The sequence below is a fragment of the Bos indicus genome, chromosome 3 (genome assembly GCF_029378745.1).
Source record: "Bos indicus isolate NIAB-ARS_2022 breed Sahiwal x Tharparkar chromosome 3, NIAB-ARS_B.indTharparkar_mat_pri_1.0, whole genome shotgun sequence".
Taxonomy (NCBI): Eukaryota; Metazoa; Chordata; class Mammalia; order Artiodactyla; family Bovidae; genus Bos; species Bos indicus.
The window spans coordinates 82,357,983-82,385,278 of record NC_091762.1 but is presented as its reverse complement, the minus strand read 5'-3'; the positions used below and the strand labels follow the sequence as shown (position 1 = coordinate 82,385,278).

The 27,296-nt window shown below is 35.7% G+C and overlaps 1 protein-coding gene across 5 annotated transcripts in view; it reads right to left on the bottom strand.

Annotated features, from left to right (window-relative positions):
* Positions 1–27,296, bottom strand: part of ITGB3BP (integrin subunit beta 3 binding protein) — a 106,823-nt gene that overhangs the window by 32,102 nt on the left and 47,425 nt on the right. For all 5 annotated transcript variants that reach the window (XR_011565851.1, XM_019957331.2, XM_070786428.1 and 2 more), the window contains exon 4: positions 15,540–15,606. Coding sequence is in view for 4 of the 5 variants with exons in the window: in XM_019957331.2 (XP_019812890.1) it covers positions 15,540–15,606 (67 nt within the window). In the remaining variant the exon portion in view is untranslated. The remainder of the gene's footprint in view (positions 1–15,539; positions 15,607–27,296) is intronic.

Below are 27,296 nucleotides of genomic sequence, written 5' to 3'. Positions count from 1 at the left end.
CTTCAAAGTTCATTAGTTTGTTATCTCACTGAGAAAGCTGGGTGGGGGAAACAGGGAGATGCTGGTCAAAGGGTACAATCCTTCATATGTAAGATGAATCAGTTCTGGGGATTTCATGCATAGCATGGATATGCAGATGATACCACCCTTATGGCAGAAAGTGAAGAGGAACTAAAAAGCCTCTTGATGAAAGTGAAAGAGGAGAGTGAAAAAGTTGGCTTAAAGCTCAACATTCAGAAAACGAAGATCATGGCATCCGGTCCCATCACTTCATGGGAAATAGATGGGGAAACAGTGGAAACAGTGTCAGACTTTATTTTTCTGGGCTCCAAAATCACTGCAGATGGTGACTGCAGCCATGAAATTAAAAGATGCTTACTCTTTGGAAGGAAAGTTATGACCAACCTAGATAGCAGATTCAAAAGCAGAGACATTACTTTGCCAACAAAGGTCCGTCTAGTCAAGGCTATGGTTTTTCCAGTGGTCATGTATGGATGTGAGAGTTGGACTGTGAAGAAGGCTGAGCGCCGAAGACTTGATGCTTTTGAACTGTGGTGTTGGAGAAGACTCTTGAGAGCCCCTTGGACTGCAAGGAGATCCAACCAGTCCATTTTGAAGGAGATCAGCCCTGGGATTTCTTTGGAAGGAATGATGCTAAAGCTGAAACTCCAGTACTTTGGCCACCTCATGCAAAGAGTTGACTCATTGTAAAAGACTCTGATGCTGGGAGGGACTGGGGGCAAGAGGAGAAGGGGACAACAGATGAGATGGCTGGATGGCATCACTGATTCAATGGACATGAGTCTGAGTGAACTCCGGGAGTTGGTGATGGACAGGGAGGCCTGGCGTGCTGCAGTTCATGGGGTTGCAAAGAGTCGGACACGACTGAGCAACTGATTTGATCTGATCTGATCTGATGGTAGCTATTCCATGCATAGCATGGTAGCTATAAATACTACATTGTATACTTTGGTGGCTCAGATGGTAAAGAATCTGCCTGTAATGCAGGAGGCTTGGATTCGACCCCTGGGTTGAGAAGATCCCTTAAGAGAAGGAAATGGCAACCCACTCCAGTATTCTTGCCTGGAGAATTCCACGGACAGAGGAGCCTAGCAGGCTACAGTCCATGGGGTCACAAGTAGTAGGACACAACTGAGCGACTAAGAGTGCTGGAGACAGTAAGTGATACTTCAAACTGATAAAGAGAGTACATCTTAAACATTCTCACAAAGAGAAAAAGGTAACAATGTGAGATGTGTTAATTAACCGAACTGTCATAATTATTTTAGTGAATACGTATCACATTATATACTTTAAATATACATATTTTATTTTTCAGTTATACTTCAATTAAGCTGGAAAAATTTTTTTAAAAAGAAAGCTAATTTTCCCAATCCCCTAACCTTCTGCTACACACATGTCTTTCTAATGTATAATCCTGGACTTTCTACCTATTTGTTTTATTCCCTCTGTTTAACTCTCCTTTTACTTAAAGAATATTCTCTCCACCACAAACTACTGCTCAAAACAATGATTTAAGCCAATCTCCACTTCCTCCATATTGAAATTAAATTCTAATATTCAGATTTCTCCCTTACTACTCTACTAACACTATATACTCTCAAAGGTCAATCTATACCTCCCTCCCTCCCACATTTCCCCTCTGATAGCCATAACTACATTCTCTAAGTCTGTGAGTCCGTTTCTATTCTATAAATAAGTTCATTTGTGTTATTTTTTTTTTTTTTTACTTTCCACACAATACCGTACTTGTCTTTCTCTGACTTCCCTTAGTATGATAATCTCCATGTCCATCCATATTGGTGGAAGTGGCATTATTTCAATATTTTTAATGACTGAGGAGTATTCCATTGTGTACATGTACCACATCTTTATCCATTAATCTGTCAATGGATATTTAGGTTGCTTCCATGTCCTGGCTATCATAAACAGTGCTGCAATGAACACTGGGGTACATGCATCCTTTCAAACCATGTTTTTCTCTGAATATATCCCCAGGAATGGGATTGATGGATCACACGGTAGCTCTACTTTTAGTTTTTTAAGGAACCTCCATACTGTTCTCTATAGTGACTGTACCAATCTACATTCCCACCAACAGTGAAGAAGGAGGCTCCCTTTTCTCCAACCCTCTCCAGCATTTATTGTTTCTATTGTATAGATTTTTTTTGATAATGAACATTCTGACTGGTGTGAGGTGACATTGTAGTTTTGATTTCCATTTCTCTAATAATTAGTGATGCTGAGTGTATCTTCATGTGCCTCTGGGTCATCTGTATGTCTTCTTTGGAGAAATGTCTATTTAGGTCATCTGCTCATTTTTTGGATGGTCTATCCATTTTGTTTATGATTCCCTTTGCTGTGAAAAAGCTTTTAATTTTAAATAGGTTTCATTTTGTTTTTATTTTCACTATTCTAGGAGACAGCTTGAAAAAGATACTGCTGCAATTTATGTCAAAGAGTGTTCTGCCTATGTTTTCCTCTAAGAGTTTTATAGTATCTAGTTTTACGTTTAAGTCTCTAATCCATTTTGAGTTTATTTTTATGATGTTAAACAATGTTCTAATTTCATCTTTTTACATGCAGCTGTACAGTCTTTACAGCCCCATTTATTGAAGAGACAGTCTTCCATTACATAGTTTTGTCTTCTTTGTTGTAGATTAATTGATCTTAGGTGTGAGGGTTTATTTCTAGGCTTTCTATCCTGTTCTATTGATGTATATTTCTGTTTTTGTTTTAGTACCATACTGTTTTGATGACTGAAGCTTTGAGTATAGTCTGAAGTCAGAAAAACGGAGCTGGATCAATCAGGCTCCCTTTCTCAAGATTGCTTTGGTTATTCTGGACCTTTTGTGTCTCCACACAAACTTTAAGACTTTTTTGTTCTAGTTGTGAAAAATACATTGGTAATTTGATAGGAATCACACCGAATCTGTTGGTTGCCTTCGGTGGTATAGTCATTTTGACAATATCAATTCTTCCAATTCAAGAATATGGTATATATTTCCATCTGTTTGTGTCATCTTTGATTTCTTTCATCAGTGTCTTATAGCTTTTGGAGTACAGGTCTTTTGTCTCTGTTCAGTTCAGTTCAGTCGCTCAGTCGTGTCCGACTCTTTGCGACCCATGAATCACAGCATGCCATGCCTCCCTGTCCATTACCAACTCCCTGAGTTCACTCAAACTCATGTCCACTGAGTCAGTATGCCATCCAACCATCTCATCCTCTGTCGTCCCCTTCTCCTCCTGCCCCCAATCCCTCCCAGCATCAGGGTCTTTTCCAATAAGTCCGTTCTTTGGATCAAGTAGCCAAAGTATTGGAGTTTCAGCTTCAGCATCAGTTCTTCCAATGAACATTCAGGACTGATTTCCTTTAGAATGGACTGGTTGGATTTCCTTGCAGTCCAAGGGACTCTCAAGAGTCTTCTCCAACACCACAGTTCAAAAACATCAATTGTTCAGCACTCAGCTTTCTTTATAGTCCAATTCTCACATCCATCATGACTACTGGAAAAACCATAGCTTTGACTAGATGGACCTTTGTTGGCAAAGTAATGTCTCTGCTTTTTAATATGCTAAGTTGGTCATAAATGAACACTGAATTTTGTCAAAAGCTTTTTTTGTATCTATTGAGAGGACTGTATGTTTTTTATTCTTTAACTTGTTAATGTGGTACATCACACTGATTGACTTGCAGATACTGAAAATTCTTACATCCCTGGGATAAATCTCACTTGATTATGGCATATGATTCTTTTAATAATATTTTGTTGGTTTCAGACTGCTAGTGTATTGTTGAGCATTTTTGTGTCTGTGTTCTTCAGTGATATTGGCCTTAATTTTCTTTTCTGTGTGTGTGGTATCTTTGTCTGGCTTTGGTATCAGAGTGATGGTGGCCTCACGAATGAGTTTGGGTGTGTTCTTTCCTCCACAATTTTTGAGGCTAGTTTCAGAAGGACAGGTGTTAACTCTTGTGTAAATGTTTTCTAGAATTCACCTGTGATGTCATCTGATTCTGGACTTTTCCTTGTTTAACTTTTTAATCACAGTTTCAATTTCAGTACTTGTGCTTGGTCTGTTCATATTTTCTATTTCTTCCTGGTTTAGTCTTAGGAGACTACACATTTTTAAAAACTTGTCCATTTCTTCTAATTGTCCATTTTATTAGCATATAGTTGCTTGTAGCAGTCGCTTATGATCCTTTGTATTTCTGTGTCTGTTGTAATTTATTTTTCATTTCTAATTTTATTGATTCTAGCCCTCTTTCATTTTTTTCTGATGAGTCTGATAAGTTTTATCAGTTTTGTTTATCTTTTCAAAGAAAACCAGCTTTTAGGTTCATTGGTCTTTTCTATTGTTTTCATCTCTATTTCTGCTCTCATCTTTCTGATCTCTTTCCTTCTACTAACTTTTGATTTTGTTTGTTCTTCTTTCTCTAGTTGCTTTAGGTGTAAGATTAGGTGATTTTGTTTCCTGAGGTAAGATTTTATTGCTATAAACATCCCTCTTAAAGCCATTTTTGCTGCCTCCCATAGATTTTGGATCATCATGCTTTTATTATCATTTATCTCTAGGTATTTTTTTATTTCCTCAGTGATCCATGGGGTTGCTTAGTAGCATATTGTTTAGCCTCAAAGTGGTTTTTTAAAGTTTTTTTTCTTGTAGTTTCTCCTAAGCTCATAGCATTTAGGTTGAAAAAGATGCTTGATTATGCTTTCAATTTTTTAAAATTTACCAAGGCTTGCTTTGTGGCCAGCATATAATCAATCCTTAAGAATGTTCTATATGCACTAGAGAAGAATGTGTATTCTGCTGGTTTTGGATAGAATGCTCCATAAATACTTAATTAAGTCTATCTGGTCTGAGCGACTGAACTGAACTGAACTGATCTGGTCTAAAGTAACATTTAAGGTCTGTGTTTCCTTGTTGATTGTATCAAGATGATCTGTCCACTGATGTTTAAGTGGGGTGTCACAGTCCCCCGTATTATTGTGTTACTACTGATTTCCCCTTTCATGTTATTAGTATTTGCCTTATATATTGGAGTTCTCCTATGTTGAGTGCATATATAATTACAATTGTTACATCTTCTGGGATTGTCTTGGACTGTTGGACCTCTGTCTCTTGCAACAGTCTTTATTTTACAGTCTATTTTGTCTGATATGAGTACTGCTACTTTAGCTTTCTTTTCATTTCCATTTGCAAGAAAGATGGAATATCTTTATCTTCTCACTTTCAGTCTGTATGTGTCCCCTGATCTAAAGTGGGACTCTTGTAGACAGCATATATATGGGTCTCGTTTTTGCATCCGTTCCAGAGAGTCTATGACTTTTGGTTGGAGCATTTAATCCATTGATATAAATATCAATATGTATGGTTGTATTGCTGTTTTTTAAATTGTTTAAGATTTGTTTTTGTAAGCCTTTTTTCTTCCCTATTTTGTTCTCTTCTCTTGTGACTTGATGACGAACTTTAGTGTTGTGTCTAGATTTCTTTTTCTTTCTTTGCGTATATCTACTGTAGATTTTCAGTTTGTGGTTACCATGAGGTTTTAATATAGCAGTCTATATATAAACAAGATTGTTTCAAGTTGCTGATCTTTTAATTTCAAATTTGAATTCATTTCAAAGAGCTCTCCTTTCTCACAACTGCTGGTTTCCATATCATGTTTGTGTGTGGATGATTTCCTACCTTTACTGCATGTTTGCCTTTATTGGTGAGCTTTTCCATATGTAATTTTCTTGTTTCTAGTAGTGGCCTTTTCCGCTTGGAAAAGTTCCTTTAGTATTTGTTGCAAAGCTGGTCTGATGGTACTGAATTCTAATATTTTTTTGCCTGTCTATCAAGCTCTTGATTTTTCTGTTGATCCGTATGACAGCCTTGCTGGGTAGAGTGTTCTTGGTTGTAGAGTTCTCCCTCTCATTACTTTAAATACATCATGCTTCTCCCTTCTGAGCGGCAGAGTTTCTGCTGAGAAATCAGCTGATAATGTTATGGGAGTTCCCCTGTATGTTTTGTTGTTGCTTTTCCCTTGTTGCTTTTAATATTTTTTAAAATTTTAATTTAATTTTCATTAGTTTGAAATCTAGGTGTCTCATGTGTTTCTCCTTCGGTTTATCCTGCCTAGGACTCTCTGCACTTCCTGGACTTGGGCGACTAATTCCTTTCCTTGCTAGGGAAGTTTTTAGCTATTATTGCTTCAAATATTTTCTCAAGTTCTTCATTTCTTTTCATTCTTTTTTGTTTCCTGGGAGTGATCTTCACCATCCTGTCTTCCAAGCCAATTATCTGTTCTTCCTCAGTTGCTCTGCTATTGATTCCTTGTAATGTTATCTTTCATTTCAGTCACTGCATTGTTCTTCTGTTTGTTCTTTAGTTCTTCTAGATCTTTTTTAAACATTTCATGTATCTTCTCAACATATGTCTCCCATTTTTCCCCAAGATCTTGGATCATTTTCACGTCATTACTCTGAATTCTTTTTCCATTAGATTGTCTATCTCCACTTCACTTAGTTGTTCTTCTGGGGTTTTATCTTATTCCTTCATCTGGGATGCATTCCTTTCCCGTCTCATTTTGTCTAACTTTCTGTGATTGCAGTTTATATTCCACAGGCTGCAATCATTCTTGCTTTTATGATTTGAAATCGGGTAGATGAGGCTAAGATACTTACACAGGCTTTCTGGTGGGAGGAACTGGTTCCTGTCCACTGGTGGGTGCTGGTTCTGCCCCCTGGTGGGCAGGGCCATGCTCAGGAAAATGTTAAGCAGCCTGTCTGCTGATGGGTGGGGCTGTATTCCTGTCCTGTTGATTGCTTAGCCTGAGGTGTCTCAGCACTGGAGCTTACAGGCTGTTGGGTGGGGCTAGGTCTTGGGGAGAAAATGGCGACCTCCAGGAGAGCTCATCTTAATGAGTACTTGCCAGAACTGCCACTGTCAGTGTCTTCTTCCCCATAGTGAGCAACACCTGCCTCCCACCTTGGCAAGAGACCCTCCAATACTAGCAGGTAGGTGTGGTCCAGTCTCTTAAGCTTTTCCCCTAGGAGCTGGTGCACAAGACTTTGTGTGCACCCTATAGGAGTAAAATCTGTTTCCCCTAGTCCTGTGAAATTCAATCAAAACCCACTGGCCTTCAAAGCCAGATTCTCTGGGGGATCTTTGTCCTGTTAACAGACCCCCGAGTCTGGGAAGCCTGATGTGGGGTCCAGGACTTTCACTTCTGTGGGAAAACTTCTGTGATAGAATTATTTTCCAGTTTGTGGATTGTCTAGCTTATTGCAACTGTGTTCCTCCTACCATTGCATTGTGGCTTATTCTTTGTCTTGGGTTACAGAGTATCTTTTTTGGTAGGTTCCATTGTTTTTTATCAGCAGGATGCAGATGACACCACCCTTATGGCAGAAAGTGAAGAGGAACTAAAAAGCCTCTTGATGAAAGTGAAAGTGGAGAGTGAAAAAGTTGGTTTAAAGCTCAACATTCAGAAAACGAAGATCATGGCATCCGGTCCCATCACTTCATGGGAAATAGATGGGGAAACAGTGGAAACAGTGTCAGACTTTATTTTTTTGGGCTCCAAAATCACTGCAGATGTTGACTGCAGCCATGAAATTAAAAGATGCTTACTCCTTGGAAGGAAGGTTATGACCAACCTAGATAGCATATTGAAAAGCAGAGACATTACTTTGCCAACAAAGGTCCGTCTAGTCAAGGCTATGGTTTTTCCTGTGGTCATGTATGGATGTGAGAGTTGGACTGTGAAGAAGGCTGAGTGCTGAAGAATTGATGCTTCTGAACTGTGGTGTTGGAGAAGACTCTTGAGAGTCCCTTGGACTGCAAGGAGATCCAACCAGTCCATTCGGAAGGAGATCAGCCCTGGGATTTCTTTGGAAGGAATGATGTTAAAGCTGAAACTCAAGTACTTTGGTCACCTCATGCAAAGAGTTGACTCATTGGAAAAGACTCTGATGCTGGGAGGGATTGGGGGCAGAAGGAGAAAGGGATGACAGAGGATGAGATGGCTGGATGGCATCACTGACTTGATGGACGTGAGTCTGAGTGAACTCCGGGAGTTGGTGATGGACAGGGAGGCCTGGCGTGCTGCGATTCATGGGGTCGCAAAGAGTTGGACACAACTGAGCGACTGAACTGAACTGAACTGAGCTGTGATTTTAATGTTTTTGTAAGGACTGAGCTCACTGTAAGGTCTGAGCTACCATCTTGTTAAACAATGCATAGTCATGTTGTCCCTGTAGTTGTTTTTCAATTCAAAATTTTTTCTTATTGTAGTGTGTGCGTGTGTATGTATATATATATATAAAATATAAAAGTTGTCATTTTACCATTTTAAAGTGTACACTTCAGTGGTATTAATTACATTCACAAAGCTTTACAACCATCAACACTATCTATTTTCAAAACCATTCTATTACCACAGACTAAAACAAATACAATGAACTATTTCAGGCTTCCCCTGTAGCTCAGTTGGTAAAGAATCTGCCTGCAATGCAGGAGACCTGGGTTCGATTCCTGGGTCAGGAAGATCTGCTGGAGAAGGAAATGGCAACCCACTCCAGTATTCTTGACTAGAGAATCCCAGGGACAGAGGAGCCTGGCAGACTATAGTCCATGAGGTCGCAAGAGTCAGACATGACTTAGCAACTAAACCACTACCATTACCACAAACAGAAACTCCATAACATTAAACAATAGCCCTTAGCCTCTAGTAATCTCTGATATACTTTCTCTTTAAAGTTGCCTACTCTAGATATTGCACATAACTGAAATTGTATAACATTCGTCCTTTTGTATTTGGCTTATTTCACTTACCATGTTTTCAAGGTTCATCATGCTATACAGTATGTATCAGAACCTCAATCATTTTTATGCCTGAATAATTTTTTACACGGTGTGGAATTTTGATAGGCATTACATTAAGTGTATAGATCACTTTGGGTAGAGGTACAGATACCTTAACAATATTAAATCTTCTGCCCATGAAAGCAGATTGTTTTTCCATTTATTTAGGTCTTCTTCAATTTCTCTCAGCAATACTTTGCAGTTTCCAGTGTACAAAGTCTTTCACCTCTGTGGTTAAATTTATTCCTAGATATTTTATTCTTCTAAGTGAAGTGAAGTGAAGTCACTCAGTCATGTCCAACTCTTTGCGACCCCATGGACTGTAGCCTAACAGGCTTCTCCGTCCACGGGATTTTCCAGGCAAGAGTACTGGAGTGGGTTACCATTTTCTTTTCCAGGGGATCTTCCTGACCCAGGGATTGAACCCAGGTCTCCAGTATTGCAGGCACACACTTTACCCTCTGAGCCATCAAGGAAACCAGGAAGGATTTATTCTTCTAAATCCTACTATAAACAGAATTGCCTCCTTCAATTCTTTCAAACTGTTCACTGCAGGTGTATAGAAACACAATGGATTTTTGTGTACTGATCTTATACCTTGTAATTTTGCTGACTTTGTTTATTAGTACTAACAGCTTCTTGTGCATTCTTCAGGAGTCTCTCTATGTAGGATCAAGAAGATCAAGTTATCTGCAAAAAGAGATGGTTTTATTTCTTCTTTTTCAATTGGATGCCTTTTACTCTTTTTTCTTATCTAATTGCTATGGCTAGAATTTCCAGTAAAATATTGAATACTAGTGGTGAAAGTGAGCATGCTTATCTTAATACTGATGTTTGGAAGAAAGTTTCCATTTTTTTCTGTCCAGAATTTTAAACAGTTGAAAATAAAAGTAAATACTTGTCTCCCTCTTAGTCTTTGATTGCCTACAGAATATAAGCATAATTATACCTTCATCCTATGGTTTTTTTTTTCTAATTTTATTTTATTTTTAAACTTTACATAATTGTATTAGTTTTGCCAAATATCAAAATGAATCCGCCACAGGTATACATGTGTTCCCCATCCTGAACCCTCCTATGTTTTCAATAAATATTTTCTACTAAGTTACCCAGAGACCTTCATTTAAGCAGAAAGTGATACATAAGTCAGTATTCTTACATATGATCAAATACTTAAAATACAGTAAAGAGAAAATTAGAGTTCTGAAATATGGTTAATTGTCACAATTAAATTGTATAGATAAAAAACAAAAAAAAACAGAACCTGATTCTAGCATAACATTACTATTAAAAAGGCTTTACTTGGATAAGTATAGAAATAAGTTACTCTTTTGCCTACAAGAGAATAAGCCAGTGATTGAAAATACACTTTATATAGCAAAGAGGACTATTCTATGTCTTGACTGTGGTGGTAGATGTGATAAAATTGCATATAATGAAATATACGTATTTCATTATACAAAGAGAATTCATGAATTAAAAAAAGGCCTTGACTGTGGTGGTAGATGTGATAAAATTGCATATAATGAAATATACATATTTCATATACAAAGAGAATTCATGAATTAAAAAAAGGCCAATTAATAGGATGATGGAGTTAGAAAATCATTACTATGTAACTGTCTTAGTTTAGTAATTGTTAGTCGCTCAGTCATGCCCAACTCTTTGCGATCCCATGGAATGCAGCCCACCAGGCTCCTGTGTCTTTGTTTACTGGCTCAGTAAATTGTCCTCCCAAATGTGAATGGGTATCATCCAATCCACTGACGCTCTGAAAAGAAGAAAAAGTAGAGGATGGGAGGTTGAGTTTGCTGCCTGTCTGCTCATGCTGGGACATTGCTCTTGTGCCCCTGAACTGAGATTCACACCACTGGATCTCCTGATGGTTAGCCCTTTAGACTTGGACTGGAATTACACCACTGGCTTTGCTGGGTCTCCAGCTTGCTGACGGTACATTGTAGGACTTAGCCTCCGTATTTGCATGAGTCAATTCTTCACAGTAAGTCTATCTATATGTGTAATTATATACAATTCATTATTAATCAATAATTATTATATCACACTATATTTCATTCTCATTATTACACTACTATATGTATGCACATCTGCTATTCTTTCTCTTTCTCTGGAAAACTGTAATCTAATACAACTGCCAAAACAAATCATAAAATGTTATAATCACTTAAAACTTATCTAAAAGCATGAAATAGTTTAATTTCAGATTTAAAAGATATAAGTCAGATTTAAAAGATATAAGTCTTTTGAATGGTTTTATAAAATAATAAAGGAAATCTAAGAATATACGTGATTCAAAAATCATTGCTTGCCACTTGATTTCTATATATCCTTTTGGACAATTTGAGTTTCTATTATGTACATCTATTGTCTATTTTAAAATATATTAAGTGAGTTAAAAAATAATGTTTTTATCTTAATATCTAGCTGAAATTTGTTTCACCAAGGAAGCTAGAAGTTTGGTTAAAGGAAGGAGGAGTAGTAATTTATAACAAAACTATTTGTGGGATAGAGCACATAAAAATATTTGGACTGGGGGGAGTATGACTAGGGAAAGCAGCTATAAAAAGATAAAGGGGTACAGGTGATATATACAGATGTCAAACTAGGAGACCTCTTTGATAAACTCTTATTTTTGTCCCTATTATACTCTATGTGGCATTCTCCATATTTTTTTTTTTTTTACCCAGACTACCACTGATTAATACTATACATTACCTACATTATGAAAAAAATATACTTGTAGCCTGAAATGAGGTCTTAACCACAAATTACAACACAATTTGTATGGAAAATGCATTCTAAGATTCATTCAAATGGTTTAAAAATTATTCAGACCCAAGACTGAACCAGAAAAAGATAGAAAATATGAACAGACCAATCATAAGTACAGAAATTGAATTAGTAATTTAAAAACTGCCCAAAACCAAAAGTCTAGGACTAGATGGTTTCACAGGTGAATTCTATCAAACATTTAAAACCTGTTCTTCTGAAACTAAAAAACCTGCGGAGGAAGGAACACTCCCAAACTCATTCTGTGAAGCCAACAAGACCTTGATACCAAAACTAGACAGAGATATCACACAAAAAGAAAATGACAGGCCAATACGACTGTTGAACATACGTGAAAAAATCCTCAACAAAATACGAGCAAACTGAATCCAACAATACATTAAAAGGGTCATGCCTCATAATCAAATGGGATTTATCCCAGAGATGCAAAGATTTTTCAGTACCAGCAAATCAATGTGATATACCACACATTAACAAACTGAATAATAAATTTCATTTATTTCAATAGATGCAGAAAAAGGTTTTGATGAAATTCAACATCCATTTATGACAAAAACTCTCAGTTGGCACAGGGGAACATATCTCAACATAATAAAGACTATATATGACAAATCCACAGCTAATATCATACTCAATAGTGAAAAGCTAAAAGCATTTCCTCTAAGATCAGTAACCACACACCCTTGCCACTTTTATTCAACATAGTTTTGGAAGTTCTAGTCACAGCAATTGGAGAAGAAAAAGAAATAAAAGGAATCCAAACTGGAAGTGAAGAAATAAAACTGTCAATGTTTGCAGATGACATGATATTGTATACAAAACATCCTAAAGACACCACAAGAAAACTACTAGAGCTCATCAAGGAGTTGGTAAAGCTGTAGGATACAAAATTAAAATATAGAAATCAGTTGCATTTCTATGTACTAACAACAAAAGACAGAGAAATCAAAGAAATAATCCCATCTACCATCATATGAAGAAGAATAAAATACCTAGGAATAAACCTACCTAAGGATTTACTTCAAAAATTATAAGATGCTGAATTCAAAGAAATTGAAGACAACATAAACAGATAGAAAGACATAACATACTATGTTTCTGGGCTGGAAGAATTGATGTTGTCAAAATGACTATACTTACCCAAGGCAATCTACAGATTCAATGCAATCTGTATCATATTACCAATAGCATTTTTTCCAGAACTATAACAAATAATTTTAAAAATTTGTATGGAAACACAAAAAACCCGAATAGCCAAAGCAATTTTAAGAAAGAACAGAGCTGGAGGAATTAGACTCCCTGACTTCTGACTATACTACAAAGCTACACTCATCAAAACAGTCAAGTACTGGAACAAAAACAGACACATAGATCAATGGAAAAAGATAGGAAGCCAAGAACTAAACCCATGCAGTTATGGTCAATTAATCTACAATACAGAAGGCAAGAATATACAATGGAGAAAAGACAGTCTCTTTAATGAGTGGTGCTGGGAAAATTGAACAGCTACATGTAAAAAATGAAACTAGAACATTATCTAACACCATATACAAAAATAAAATGTATTAAAGGCCTAAATATAAGACTCAATACTATAAAATTCTTAGAGGAAAACATACGCAGAACACTCTTCGACATAAATCACAGCAATATTTTTTTTGGATCTGTCTCCTAGAGTAATGGAAATAAAAGCAAAAATAAACAAATATGCTATAATTAAAATTATACATTTTTCCACTGGAAAGGAAACCATAAATGAAATGAGAAGACAACCTACAGACTGGGAGAAAACATTTGCAAATGAGGGAACCAATGAGCTTAATTTCCATATTACAGAAACAATTCATACAAGTCGCTAACAAAAAAACAAACAACTCAATCAAAAACTGGGCAGAAGACCTACATAGACATTTCTCCAAAGAAGACATACAGATGGCCAACAGGCACGTGAAAAGACATTTAACGTTGCTAATTAGAGAATTGCAAATCAAAACTACAGTGCATATCACCTTACATTGCTCAGAATGATCATCATCAAAAAGTCTATAAATAACAAATGCTGGAGAGGGTGTGGAGAAAAGGGAAACCTCCTACACTGTTGGTGGGAACGTAAACTGGTGTAGCCACTATGGAAAACAGTAGGAAGGCACCTTAAAAAACTAAAAATAGTTACCGTATCATTCAGCAATCCCACTCCTGGGCATATATCTGGAAAGCACTCTATTTCAAAAAGATGCATGCACCCCAATGTTCATAGCAGCATTATTTACAATAGCCAAGACATGGAAGCAATCTAAGTGTCCACTGACAGATGAATGGATAAACAACATGTGGTATAACCCAATGGAGTATCAGTCAGCCATAAAAAGAATGAAATAATGCCCTTTAAATTGGACGGACCTAGAGATACTAACTGAAGTCAAGTCAGAGAAATACAAATGTCATATGATATCACTTATATGTGGAATTAAAAAAAAATGACATGAACTTATTTACAAAACAGAAACACATTCACATAGAAAATAAACTTATGGTTATCAAGGGAAAAGTGGGGGAGGAAGGCAGGGATAAATAAGCAGTTTGGGATTAACAGATACACACTACTATATATAAAACAGATAAACAACAAGGACCTACTGTATACCATAGGGAACTATATTCAATATCTTGTAACAACCTATAATGGAAAAGAATCTGAAAAGAATACACACACACATATAAAAAACTAAATCACTGTGCTGTATATCTGAAACTAATACAAGACTGTAAATCAACTGTACTTCAATTTAAATAAATAAATAAGATTTTGAACCATAACCTATAACCCACTTCTAAGTCAGGGAAGGTATATCAATTTACAACATGAGTCCATAAGCCCCCAGTGGGTAGATACTTCATTTTCCTCATGTTTACCCATCTATCACATTGTATGGCACAAAGAAGATACAGCTGGAAAAGTAAATGAGCTGAACACATGAACTACTATGAAAATTCAACTCCCTGTTCTGCTTATTTCAATTTTTCAAGTCGTAGTGAACAGATATAAATATTCTTTCCAGAATACACAGGCAGTAGCTTTCTACACAAAACGATTTCATTCAAGGCACTATTGACAGGCCAATATGAAAATTGTTGACTGATGGCCAATAAGCCTTCTAGGTTCCTCTAGATTCCTCATTCTGCTGGCTTCACTATGTTCCTATCTCCTGAACCAGTTATTTTTTAGGCATTATGTTCTAAAATATTACTTCTCCATCCATCCATTACTTTTCCAGCCGTATCTTCTTTGTGCCATACAGTGTGATGGATGGGTAAAGATGAGGAAAATGAGGCATCTATCCATTGGGGTCTTATGGTCTCATGTTGTAAATTAATATATTACTTCTCCATCCAAAGAGGGTGTTTTCCTCAGTTTTACCCTAAGCTAGTTTCTTAAGCATAGACTGGGAGAACTGGGCTAAATGGCTATTAAAATTAAGGTATCATATATCACCATCATTGGAGACGGAAATGGCAACCCACTCTAGTATTCTTGCCTAGAGAATCCTATGCACAGAAAAGCCTGGTGGGCTGCTGTCCATAGAGTCGCACAGAGTTGGACATGACTGAAGCGACTTAGCATGCATGCATGCATGCATATCACCATCATATGAACACTGTTAAAACACATCAAAAATAAAGTATGTTACTTCTTTAAGAAAAAATAGTTCTACAGACTTTTTATTCATTTCTATAAACTATAAACATTTCTATAAACCATTCATTTCTCAAAAGAAATGATTTATCTTAAAACATCACTTTAACAAATATGACCTTTTTAAGACACATGCATATTATTTCAGCAAAAACAAACTTACTCATTGTCTTGCATAGTAGATTCCATTCTTTTGTTTATACTGAGGTGATTCAAGTTTTCCCTCTTTCCTATGTGTGCAATAAAAGGAACATAAAGTTAAAGCAAAATTGTCAAACTTTAAATAGAATTTAGATCACCAAATTTTAAATAAAAAATAAAAGGGTAGACAAATGAAAGAACAGTAGTTAATGAAAAAGTATCCTGCAATTTGGTATGGGAAAATTTTTGCAATATTGTGAAGAACTTTGCAATAGGTACTTTGTTTCTTTTTTATTTCCCATTCTAATTTTTTATTTTTATTTTTTTTCCATTCTAATTTTTTATTCATGGATTATATTATACAGAAGAAACAATCTTTTGAATAAAATTTCTATTGGGGCTTGGTATATTAAAAAGAAAAACTAGATAAACCCAACTGAATAATATAAACTTTACTTTATACAGGATGCTTTCATCAAATATTTTAATAAAAATTATTAAAGTTTCCAGTTTATATTATTTAACTCCTATTTTTTTGTCTCACAGTTAACAACAAGGAATTGTTGATACTAATATCTAGAAAATAGTGAGCTCCTCATGATAGCACAGTAAATCAAATATAATTTTAGGGACAAAAGTACCTGACTGCTTAAATGCTAAATGATTTAGTAAACTCTTGGAAATACCTTTAATGCCTTTGAAGATATTTCAAATACTGCATGGTGTCATTTATAAGTGGAATTTAAAATATAATAAATGAATGTATATACAAAACTGAAACAGACTCACAGATAAAACAAACTTGTGGTTACCAAAGGGGAAAGCGAAAAGGGGAGGGACAAATTAGTGGTTTAGGATGTATAGACACAGATAATTACATCTAAGACAGTGAGATACACTGTATAGCACAGGGAATGATACCTATTATCTTCTAATAAATTGCAATGGAATATAATCTGCAAAAATACTGAATCACTATGCTGTAAATCACAATATTGTAAATCAACTTTTAAACTTCAATTTAAAAGTGCATATTGACTTAGTCCTCATACTTGAGGACACATTAGCATAGTTAGAGATTCTGTGTTTTACATATACTGGCCTTTTACTGAATGAATAAAGAAGCAAATGAATGAATAATCCAAACTCATTACTACTAATGAAAATCAGTGAAGAAAATTCATTTTTTATAATACAAACATTGCCACCTTCACTACACATTTTAATATAGCTCCATTTGCTCAACAACTAGCAGTTACTACTTTTCTAAAAAATTGGTACAATGCACCATGAAAAACAAGCTCATACTCTCCAAAAGAAATATAATGTCACTTATTAATTTAAAATCTACTAACAAAATTTTTATAAAAGGCAAAAGTCAAATTTGAATATTTGATTTAACCCAATATACCCAAATATTCTTATATTAACACACAATCTACATAAATTATTATATATATTATTTTTTCCAAACTAAGATTTTAATATCTGGTGTGTATTCTTATAGCACATTTCAATTCAGATCAGTCCCACTCCACATGTTCAACATGTACATGTACTGGATGGCATAGTTCTAGATAATACTGCAGGAGGATCCAATACTTCCAGATGAAATCAAATACGCATATAACATGAAGGCAACTTCTTTAAAATTTAAGTGTGATTTATTAACACATTAAAAAATATATTGTCTGGAACAGACTATCCATTGCTGGTTGACATTTTTTTCTTCATTTAATTTGTACTCCATTACTCTCATTTGCTTCTATTTCTAGAGGAAATTTACAATTTCATTGACTGAGGTGGTTCAGAAACTAACAATAATTTCCCTCGTTGTTACTTTGGAACTTATGCCTTCTCTCAAAAAAATAAGTCATAACTAAATTTTTATCTCATAATAGTCTTTAATGCCCAAAACAGAAAAACTTGCACGTCTAGAAATTTTGCTAAAGTCCTAGTTACCTCTTGTTATTAACTTTTCATTATTTGATTTATTGGTATCCTTAAATTCCAAATAGAATAAGTCAATATGGTTAAGAGTTTATTTAATAAAAGATGAATGGGGAAAAGAGTAACAATATTTTACTTATGATTTTGGAGAACTTTGGGGAAGTAAGTTCATTAAAATCTGTCTCTCAAAAAAAGTGTTTTTAATAGAAAAACCACAAATGAAAAATACATTATATACTTTTATTTCATAAAACAGTATTAATCGTTGCCTAAAGATTAATACTAACTTCCTGAATTTTGAATTAAGCTATTTCCATTCAATAAAGTTCCACCATATTACTTTGTTCTTTTAACCTGTAATTAATTATTTTTCACATTTTTAGAAAAAGCAGTCAGTAGTGCTAGGTGAGAAACAGCAAAAGACTGCTTTATTTGAATTTTCACCAGGTGTTTTAGGCCTTTCTAAATATTCAGATATTATAAGGGGATTAGTCAGATATCACGAACTATAAAACATAACTAATAGCATTAATTTCAATCTTCTCATGGAAGGACTTATGTTTTGTTTTTCTTTTATATATATATATAATTTTATTTATTTATGTTTGGCTGTGCTGGGTCTTTGTTGCTGTGCAGGCTTTTCTCTAGCTGCAGTTACTGGGGCTACTCTAGTTGCGTGAGTGCTTCTCATTGTGGTGGCTTCCCCTGCTGCGAAGCACGGGTTCTAGGGCACACAGGCTTCAGTAGTTACGGGTCGAGGGCTCAGTAGTTGCAGTTCCTGAACTCCAGAGTACAGGTGCAAAAGTTGATGAAATTATTTGCAGAGCAGCAGTGGAAACACAGACATAGAGAACAGCCTTATGGACAAGGGACGGGGGTGAGGGTGGAGAGGATGGGATGTATGGAGACAGTTACATGGAAACTTACAGTACTATACGTAAAATAGATAGCCAATAGGAATTTGCTGTTATGACTCAGGGAACTCAAGCCAGGGCTCTGTAACAACTTAGAGGGGTAGGATGGGGAAGGAGATGAGAGGGAGGTTCAAGAGGAAAGGGACATATATATATCTGTGGCTGCTTCATGTTGATGTTTGGCAGAAACCAATAAGAGTCTGCAAAGCAATTATCTTTCAATTAATAAATAAATTAAAAAAAAAAGTTGTGGCGCAGGTTTAGTTGTTCTGAGGCATGTGAGATTTTCCCAGATCAGAGATTAAACCCGGGTATCCTGCATTGGTAGGCAGATTACTTACCATTGAGCCATCAGAGAAGCACCCAGGATTTATGCTTTTCAACAATAGACATTTCAATTGTTAAATAGGAGGAATTTTAATGTCTCAAAGAATAACATTTGGATCAGTTATCAAAGAGTACTGAGTGGACTCTATCACAACAAGAGTTTTTCACTTATTTAATAATCACTTTTCCTTATTTCATTCCATGTTATTAGCAATTAACATACACTAAAGTACTGTGGATTCTACGTACTCTTCCTTGCTACACTATATATGATTAATAATTGTGTACTTGCTGCTGCTGCTGCTAAGTCGCTTCAGTTGTATCCAACTCTGTGCGACCCCACAGACGGCAGCCCACCAGGCTCCCCTGTCCCTGGGATTCACCAGGCAAGAACACTGGAGTGGATTGCCATTTCCTTCTCCAATAATTGTGTACTTGATTCCCTTTAAATGTAGTTTCACAAAACACTGGTGATAAATGTATTATCACTGAATCGGGACTGCCTTAAAAATTGTATTTGGACTTTCTGGTAAGGCTCCCAGAAGCCCTTTCTTGAACTAATGAGGATATCTTTCAATAGATAATAATGATAATAATGTTTAGAAGTATAATCAACAATGGTGATGATGAAGTGCCTTTAGGGCCAGGCACTGTTTTAAATGTTACATTATATTAACTAGTTAATTTGCACACCTCTGAGATAGTCATTCTTACTCCCATTTTGCAGATGAGACAACAAATGCACAGAATGGTCATAAAATTTATCTGAAGCTCCAATGCTAGTAAGTGGTACAGTCAGGATCTAAATCCAGCCATTTAGCTACAAAGATTATTCTATTAGCCAAGATGCTATGATTATTTACTAACAAATTAATTTAAAGTTCAAGCAGGTTTAGGCCAGTATCATGCTGCTTCTTGATAAATATACTTTACACTTGGCACATCTCAGGGATCTTTTGGTCCCAAACCAGGAATTAAGAATTGAGGAAAACTTTGACCCAGAGAGGTTTAAAATTACTTGTCTGAGATGTCACATACTAAAATTTTTTTTCTAAAAGAGTTATTGCAGATCAAGTTGGAGTCTGTAGGCTAAGAGGTGAATGAGATCCTATTATTCTTTTAATCGAACAATTTCTATGTAATATTTTTCTATTTATATTTTTCCTATTTTCTTCTACTTTTTATGGTTTGTTCTATTGTTCTTTTTCTATCTTTCTGAGTTGAATGTTCAGCTTTTTAGTTTTCAGTCATCTTTTTAAAATATATGCATTGATAAATGTGAACCCACTATGAATGCTTTCATTATCATGCCATGTTTAGGTATAAATTTTTTCCTCTAAGTGCTGACATGTTTTTATTATCACTCAATTCTAAATATTTTATACTTTATAACAAAAAGATACTCAAATAGCCAAACAGTCTTGAGAAAGAACAAAACTAGAGTTTCATACTCTGATTCCAATATAAGACCTGAAACCATAAAACTTCTAGAAGAAAGCATAGGCAGTAAGATCTTTGACATCGGACTTGGTAATATTTTTTTTTGATATTATCTTCTCAGGCAAGGGAAACAAAAGCAAAAATAAATAAATGGAAACATATTAAACTAAAAAAGTTTTGCATAGTAAAGGAAACTACTGTCTACTGAATGGAAAAGATATTTCAAAATGATATGTCTAGTAAGGAGTTAATATCCCAAATATACAAAGAACGTAAACAATTTAACATCAAAAAACCAAACAACCTGATTATAAAATGGGCAGGGGGTCTCAACAGACATTTTTCCAATGAAGATATACAGATAGCCAGCAGGCATATGAAAAGATGCTCAAATGACTAATAATCAGGGAAATACAAACCAAACCTCATATGTGGTCAGAATGGCTATTATCAAAAAGAGAAGAATCAACAAATGTTGACAAAGATATGGAGAAAAGAGAATCATTATGCACTACTAGTGGGAATATAAATTAGTGCAGCCACTATGGAATACTACTAGAGGCACAGAGTAGTGGGAAGGAGGAATGAGATGAAGGCAGTCAAAAGGTACAACCCTTAGTCATAAGACAAATAAGTACTAGGTATGTAACATACAACATGATGAATATAATTAATACTGTGGTATGTTATATATGAAAGCTGTTAAGAGAGAAAGCTAACAGCTCCCATCACAGGGAAAAATTTTTTCCTTTTATTTATATCTATGTGAAACGAGTAAGCTCTGGGAGATGGTGAAGCACAGGGAAGCCTACATGCTGCAGCCCATGGGGTAGCAAACAGTAGGACATAACTGGGAGACTAAAGAACAACAGCAGAAAGTGAAATGGGTGATGGATGTTCACTAAACTTACTGTGATAATCATTTCATGATGTATGTAAGTCAAATCATTATGTTGAACAGCTTAAACAATATGTCAATTATTAGTTCAATAAAACTGGAAGAAAAAGTATGGTTTGAATGACAATAAAAACAAACACATAAACTATCTCCATCATTCCTAACTTTTTAAATCTATTTTATCAGTTTCTGAAAAAATAGCCTACTATGATTAAGGACTTGTGAATTTCTCCTTATAATACTGTCCTATTTTGTCACATCTTGCTTGAGTTTTTATTTTTCATGCACATAGGTTCAGGATTCCTTTCCTGGTACTGAATCTTTTATTCTTTCATTACGGGAAAAAAGTTCTATTATTTGCAATAAAGCCCTTTTGTCATAATAACTATTTTGGTCTATATTAATATTAATATTCTTATACCAACTCTTAGTTTTTTAAGAAGCTAGAATTTACTGTTCTACCCCTTTATAATAAATCATATGATGTCTTTGATAATAATATTCATAAAAATAGCTAAAATATGTATTTCCTTATTGCAAAATTCAGACTTAAATTGAAGAGAGTAAGAAAAACCACTAGACGATTCAGGTATGACCTAAATCAAATCCCTTACGATTATATAGTGTAAGTGATAAACAGATTCAAGGGATTAGATATGATAGACAAAGTGCCTGAAGAATTATGGACAGAGGTTCGTGACACTGTACAGGAGGCAGGGATTAAGACCATCCCCAAGAAAAAGAAATGTAAAAAGGCAAAATGGTTGTCTGACAAGGCCTTAGAAATAGCTGAGAAAAGAAGAGAAGCTAAGGGCAAAGGAGAAAAGGAAAGATATACCCATTGAATGCTGATTTCCAAAGAATAGCAAGGAAAGATAAGAAAGCCTTCCTCAGTGATCAGTGCAAAGAAATAGAGGAAAACAAAAGAATGGGAAAGACTACAGATCTCTTCAGGAAAATTAGAGATACCAAGGGAACATTTCATGCAAACATGGGCGCAATAAAAAATGAAAATGGTATGGACCTAACAGAAGCAGAAGATATTAAGAAGAGGTGGACAGAATACACAGAAGAACTATCTTCTTCTGTGTAGTCATGATACAGATCTTGAAAAAGATCTTCATGACCCAGATAATCACGATGGCATGATCATTCACTGGGATCCAGACATCCTGGGATATGAAGTCAAATGGGCCTTAGGAAGCATCATTACTAACAAAGCTAGTGGAGGTAATGGAATTCCAGTTGAGCTATTTCAAATCCTAAAAGATGATGCTGTAAAAGTGTTGCATTCAGTATGCCAGCAAATTTGGAAAACTCAGCAGTGGCCAGAGGACTGGAAAAGATCAGTTTTCATTCCAATCCCAAAGAAAGGCAATGCCAAAGAATGCTCTAACTACCGCACAATTGCACTCATCTTACACTCTAGCAAAGTAATGTTCAAAATTCTACAAGCCACACTTCAACAATATGTGAACCAAGAGCTTCCAGATGTTCAAGATGGATTTAGAAAAGGCAGAGGAACAAGAGATCAAATTGCCAACATCTGTTGGATCATTGAAAAAGCAAGAGAGTTCCAGAAAAACATCTACTTCTGCTTTATTGACTACACCAAAGCCTTTGACTATGTGGATCACAATAAACTGGAAAATTCTTCAGGAGATGGGAATACCAGACCACCTTTCCTGCCTCCTGAGAAAGCTGTATGCAGGTCAAGAAGCAACAGTCAGAACCAGACATGGAAAAATGGACTGGTTCCAAATCAGGAGAGAAGCATGTCAAGGCCGTATACGGTCACCCTATTTATTTAACTTATATACAGAGTACATCATGTGAAATGCCAGGCTTGATAAAGCACAAGCTGGAATCAAGATTGCCAGGAGAAATATCAATAACCTCAGAAATGCAGATGATACCACCCTTATGGCAGAAAGCAAAGAGGAACTAATGAGCCTCTTGATGAAAGTCAAAGAGGAGTGAAAAAGTTGGCTTAAAACTCAACATTCAGAAAACTAAGATCATGGCATCCGGACCCATCACTTCATGGCAAATAGATGGGGAAACAATGGAAACAGTGAGAGACTTTATTTGGGGGGCTCCAAAATCACTGTAGATGGTGACTGTAGCCATGAAATTAAAAGATGCTTGCTCCTTGGAAGAAAAGCTATGATCAACCTAGATAGCATGTTAAAAAGCAGAGACATTACTTTGCCAACAAAGGTCCATCTAGTCAAAGCTATGGTTTTTCCAGTGGTCATGTATGCATGTGAGAGTTGTACTATAAAGAAAGCTGAGCACCAAAGAATTGATGCTTTTGACCTGTGGTGGTGGTGAAGATTCTTGAGAGTCCCTTGGACTGAAATGAGGTCCAATCAGTCCATCCTAAAGGAGATCAGTCCTGAATATTGATTGGAAGGACTGATGGTGAAGCTGAAACTCCAGTATTTGGCCACCTGATGCAAAGAACTAACCCTGGAAAAGACCCTGATGCTGGGAAAGAATCAAGTGGGTTGGAGAAGGGGACGAGAGAGGATGAGATGGTTGGATGGCATCACCAACTCAATGGACATGAGTTTGAGTAAGCTCTGGGAGTTGGTGATGGACAGGGAAGCCTGGCATGCTGCAATCCATGGGTCACAAAGAGTTGGACACGACTGAGTGACTGAACTGAACTGAAAATATGTATTAAACACTTACTATATGCCAGTCACTGTTCTAAGTACTTTTTGTATGTTAATTCTTTTAATTCTTATAACAATCCTGAGGTAGATGTTATTTTCCCCATTTTAAAGGCAAGTAAACAAAAACACAATTAAAAGTTCAACTGACAGATATTCCATCTGCTCCCTGAAGATTACAAGGACCTTAAATTTGTAATTCCTTCCTGCTTCCACATATATCTTCCAAGCTCTTATGGTCTATTAGTACTTGTTTTTAACCCCCTCTTTTGCTTTATAGTCAGCAGAATTGGTAATCACATTTTTATAACTAGGTTTATAGATTTACCAACATGCTTGTTAATTTATTATTTTACCACTGCTCTTTGCATTCCATTCCTTTATTTGAGGCTCAGTTATGATGCTGGGAGGGATTGGGGGCAGGAGAAGGGGACGACAGAGGATGAGTTGGCTGGATGGCATCACTGACTCGATGGACGTGAGTCTGAGTGAACTCCGGGAGTTGGTGATGGACAGGGAGGCCTGGCGTGCTGTGATTCATGGGGTCGCAAAGAGTCAGACACGACTGAGAGACTGAACTGAACTGAACTAACTGAACTATGAGCATGTACTCACAGAAGAATATTCTTTAATAATCTTTCAAGGAGTATTTGTGAATGGTTAATTCTCTCAGACTGAATGAAAATACCTTTACTTCATTCTTACTTCCTGAATGAAAACTTCAGATGTGATTTTCAGTTGGTATTATTCCATTTCCTGCCACAGACTATAGATACTGATGAGAAGTCTAATGTCGGCCTGTCGCTAAAATTTTGTCTTTGTTTTTGATGTTCTGCAGTTTTATCATGATATGATTAGGTGTGAGTTTGTTTAATTCATCTTGCTCAGACAAAGCATGTTATTCTAATCTGGAAATTTCCATCTTTCCTCAACTACGAAAACCTGATAGTTCATATATCTTAGACTACTGCCTCTGCTCCTTTTTCTCTTCTTTCTTGTGGAACTCCTATTTGACATATGTTGGAGTTTATTCTATCCATTACTTTCCTTTACTGCTTTATCATATACTCCATCTGTTTATCTGTCTATGCTGTTAACACTGCTACAATCTGGGGTGATTTCTACACATCTATTGTCTATTTTACAAGTACTCTCTTTGACTGTCAAATTTGGTGTTTATCCTTCCACCCCAACTATTAAAAAACAAGTGCATTCTTAGGAGTAAAGGAACACAAAATTTTACCATCTTTTCTCTCCTCTAAAAAGGATACTACTTTGGAAAAATTTGCCAAGTGGTAGGGACGGGGACAGGAGAAGGCAATGGCAGCCCACTCTAGCACTCTTGCCTAGAAAATTCCATGGCCGGAGGAGCCTGGTAGGCTGCAGTCCATGGGGTTGCTAAGAGTCGGACATGACTGAGGAACTTCACTTTCACTTTTCACTTTCGTGCATTGGAGAAGGAAATGGCAACCCACTCCAATGTTCTTGCCTGGAGAATCCCAGGGATGGGGGAGCCTGGTGGGCTGCCGTTTATGGGGTCGCACAGAGTCGGACACGACTGAAGCGACTTAGTAGCAGCAGCAGGGACGGGGATGACCCCTCCTAAGGGGCAGGGCAGTATAATGACACACACACAACCAAACATAAATGTAATCAATATACACAATGACAAATGAGAGAGAGGGAGAGTGTATGTGTAGGCATATCTTCACTGTATAAACTGGAAGCAGTCACTCCATTTGAGGGCTATGTAGAATTTAAGTAGAGGTAAGACTTATATCTAGATTTTTTTCCTTTTATAATTGTAAATAAATTTAATATTGCCACCTGTTCACATAGTATGTAATTCCACTGAACATAGAAAGCACATATAAATACCTGGAGGAAGAATATTCCAGGTTGAAAGAAGTGCAAGTGCAGTTCTTGTGGAGGCAACAGGCTCAGCATGATTGACAAATAGCCAGAAAATAAGGGTGGCTGAAGTACTGTAAACATGGGAAGGGCAGGAGAATAAATGAGACAGATGAGCACCTAAAATGTCTTTGAAAATGTGCTTTAAGCAGAAGTGCTTATTTAAATTGTACCTTGTGTTTTGTACAATACTTAAAAAGTAACGCTGTTAACAGAAGTTATAATTTCATTTAGAACTTGTAAGACAAGCTTTTCTATTTTTAAAATACAATAAGATGACATATTAGGAAAATCAATATAATGATTACAAATGACATAATCTGCTACAAGATCCTAGGCAGAATTCTATTTTGAGGCTTGTGTGAGAACTATATATCAAAGAATACATAAAACACATATGTACAGTTTAATGAATAATTATAGGGTGAACCAGCATAGCCATCATATAGAAACAGAATATTACCAGCACTCTAGGAACTCCTGCTATATGACTTTTCAAAAAAGAGCTTACCAAGTACTATAACCGGTGATAATTATCCACTTAAATGTCAACTGAGATCATGTGACCAATCTTTTTATGGGCAAAAGAAATGTTCCCTTAAGTCCATATTTAATTTCAATATGGAAATTAAGTACGTATCCACTTAAAATCTATTCACATTTCAGTATAGAGATGTTCCATATCTAAGGCACTAATTTTTCATTTTAAACAAAAGGTGTATCAAGTGAATTAAAGAAAAAACAACAACCCAGAACTATAGAGCTTGAAGAAGACATCTACATCTTCATGTATTTTTGTGAAAGCAAACTTAACAGTGATAGATTAAGAAGCACCTGATTAAAGTCATTCAAAAGTTAAGATCTCATTATAGGTTTCATTACAACAAATTAGGTAAAATGAGGAGAATTCTTTGTTTCTCTGTAGCTTCCAGTATATACTTAGCACTCAAATGTTTTACAATAAATATGAATCAGGCTAATCACAGTATATCTAAAATATATTCTTTTCAATTTAAGCCTACTTAATATTTCATATTATAGAAACTTGACAGGTCACTGATTCACGACTTTTTTACAATATTAAAAATTAAGCCTATGAAATCTAGATTCCTGCATCTTTTAAATGAATATTTTAGCAATAAACTACCAGAGGATAAGAAATATATGTGGTCAAAATTAAACTAACAATAATTTAAAATAAAGAATTTCATATTAAAATTAGATTATTCTCTAACAGTAATTATACAAACCTTTTGCAAGTGCACTTAAAATAGTAACAGAAGAGAATGAAATACAATAAATAAAACAAGCTATAAAGACACAGGAAATGTGGATAAAACTCAATGGACAACATGAATAAAAATAACATTTAGAAGTATTAAAGTGTAGTGCATTACCTGAATTATGTGCCCTTTAATTTATGCACATGATAGATAGCTTGTTAACTTGTTAAGGGGCTAAACTACTATAATTGATAGTGGCTGAAGGCAGTCACGCCATAACTTCTATTTAATGGATGGGAAAGTAAGGTAACAAAGTCTGCAGCAGCATTTTAATGTAACTGCCTAGAGATTACATTTATGTCCAAAGTATTACCTATATTCTAGTCTTTTCTATGTTGAATTCTTTAAAAAAGACAAAAATCAGCTGCTGCAGGATTC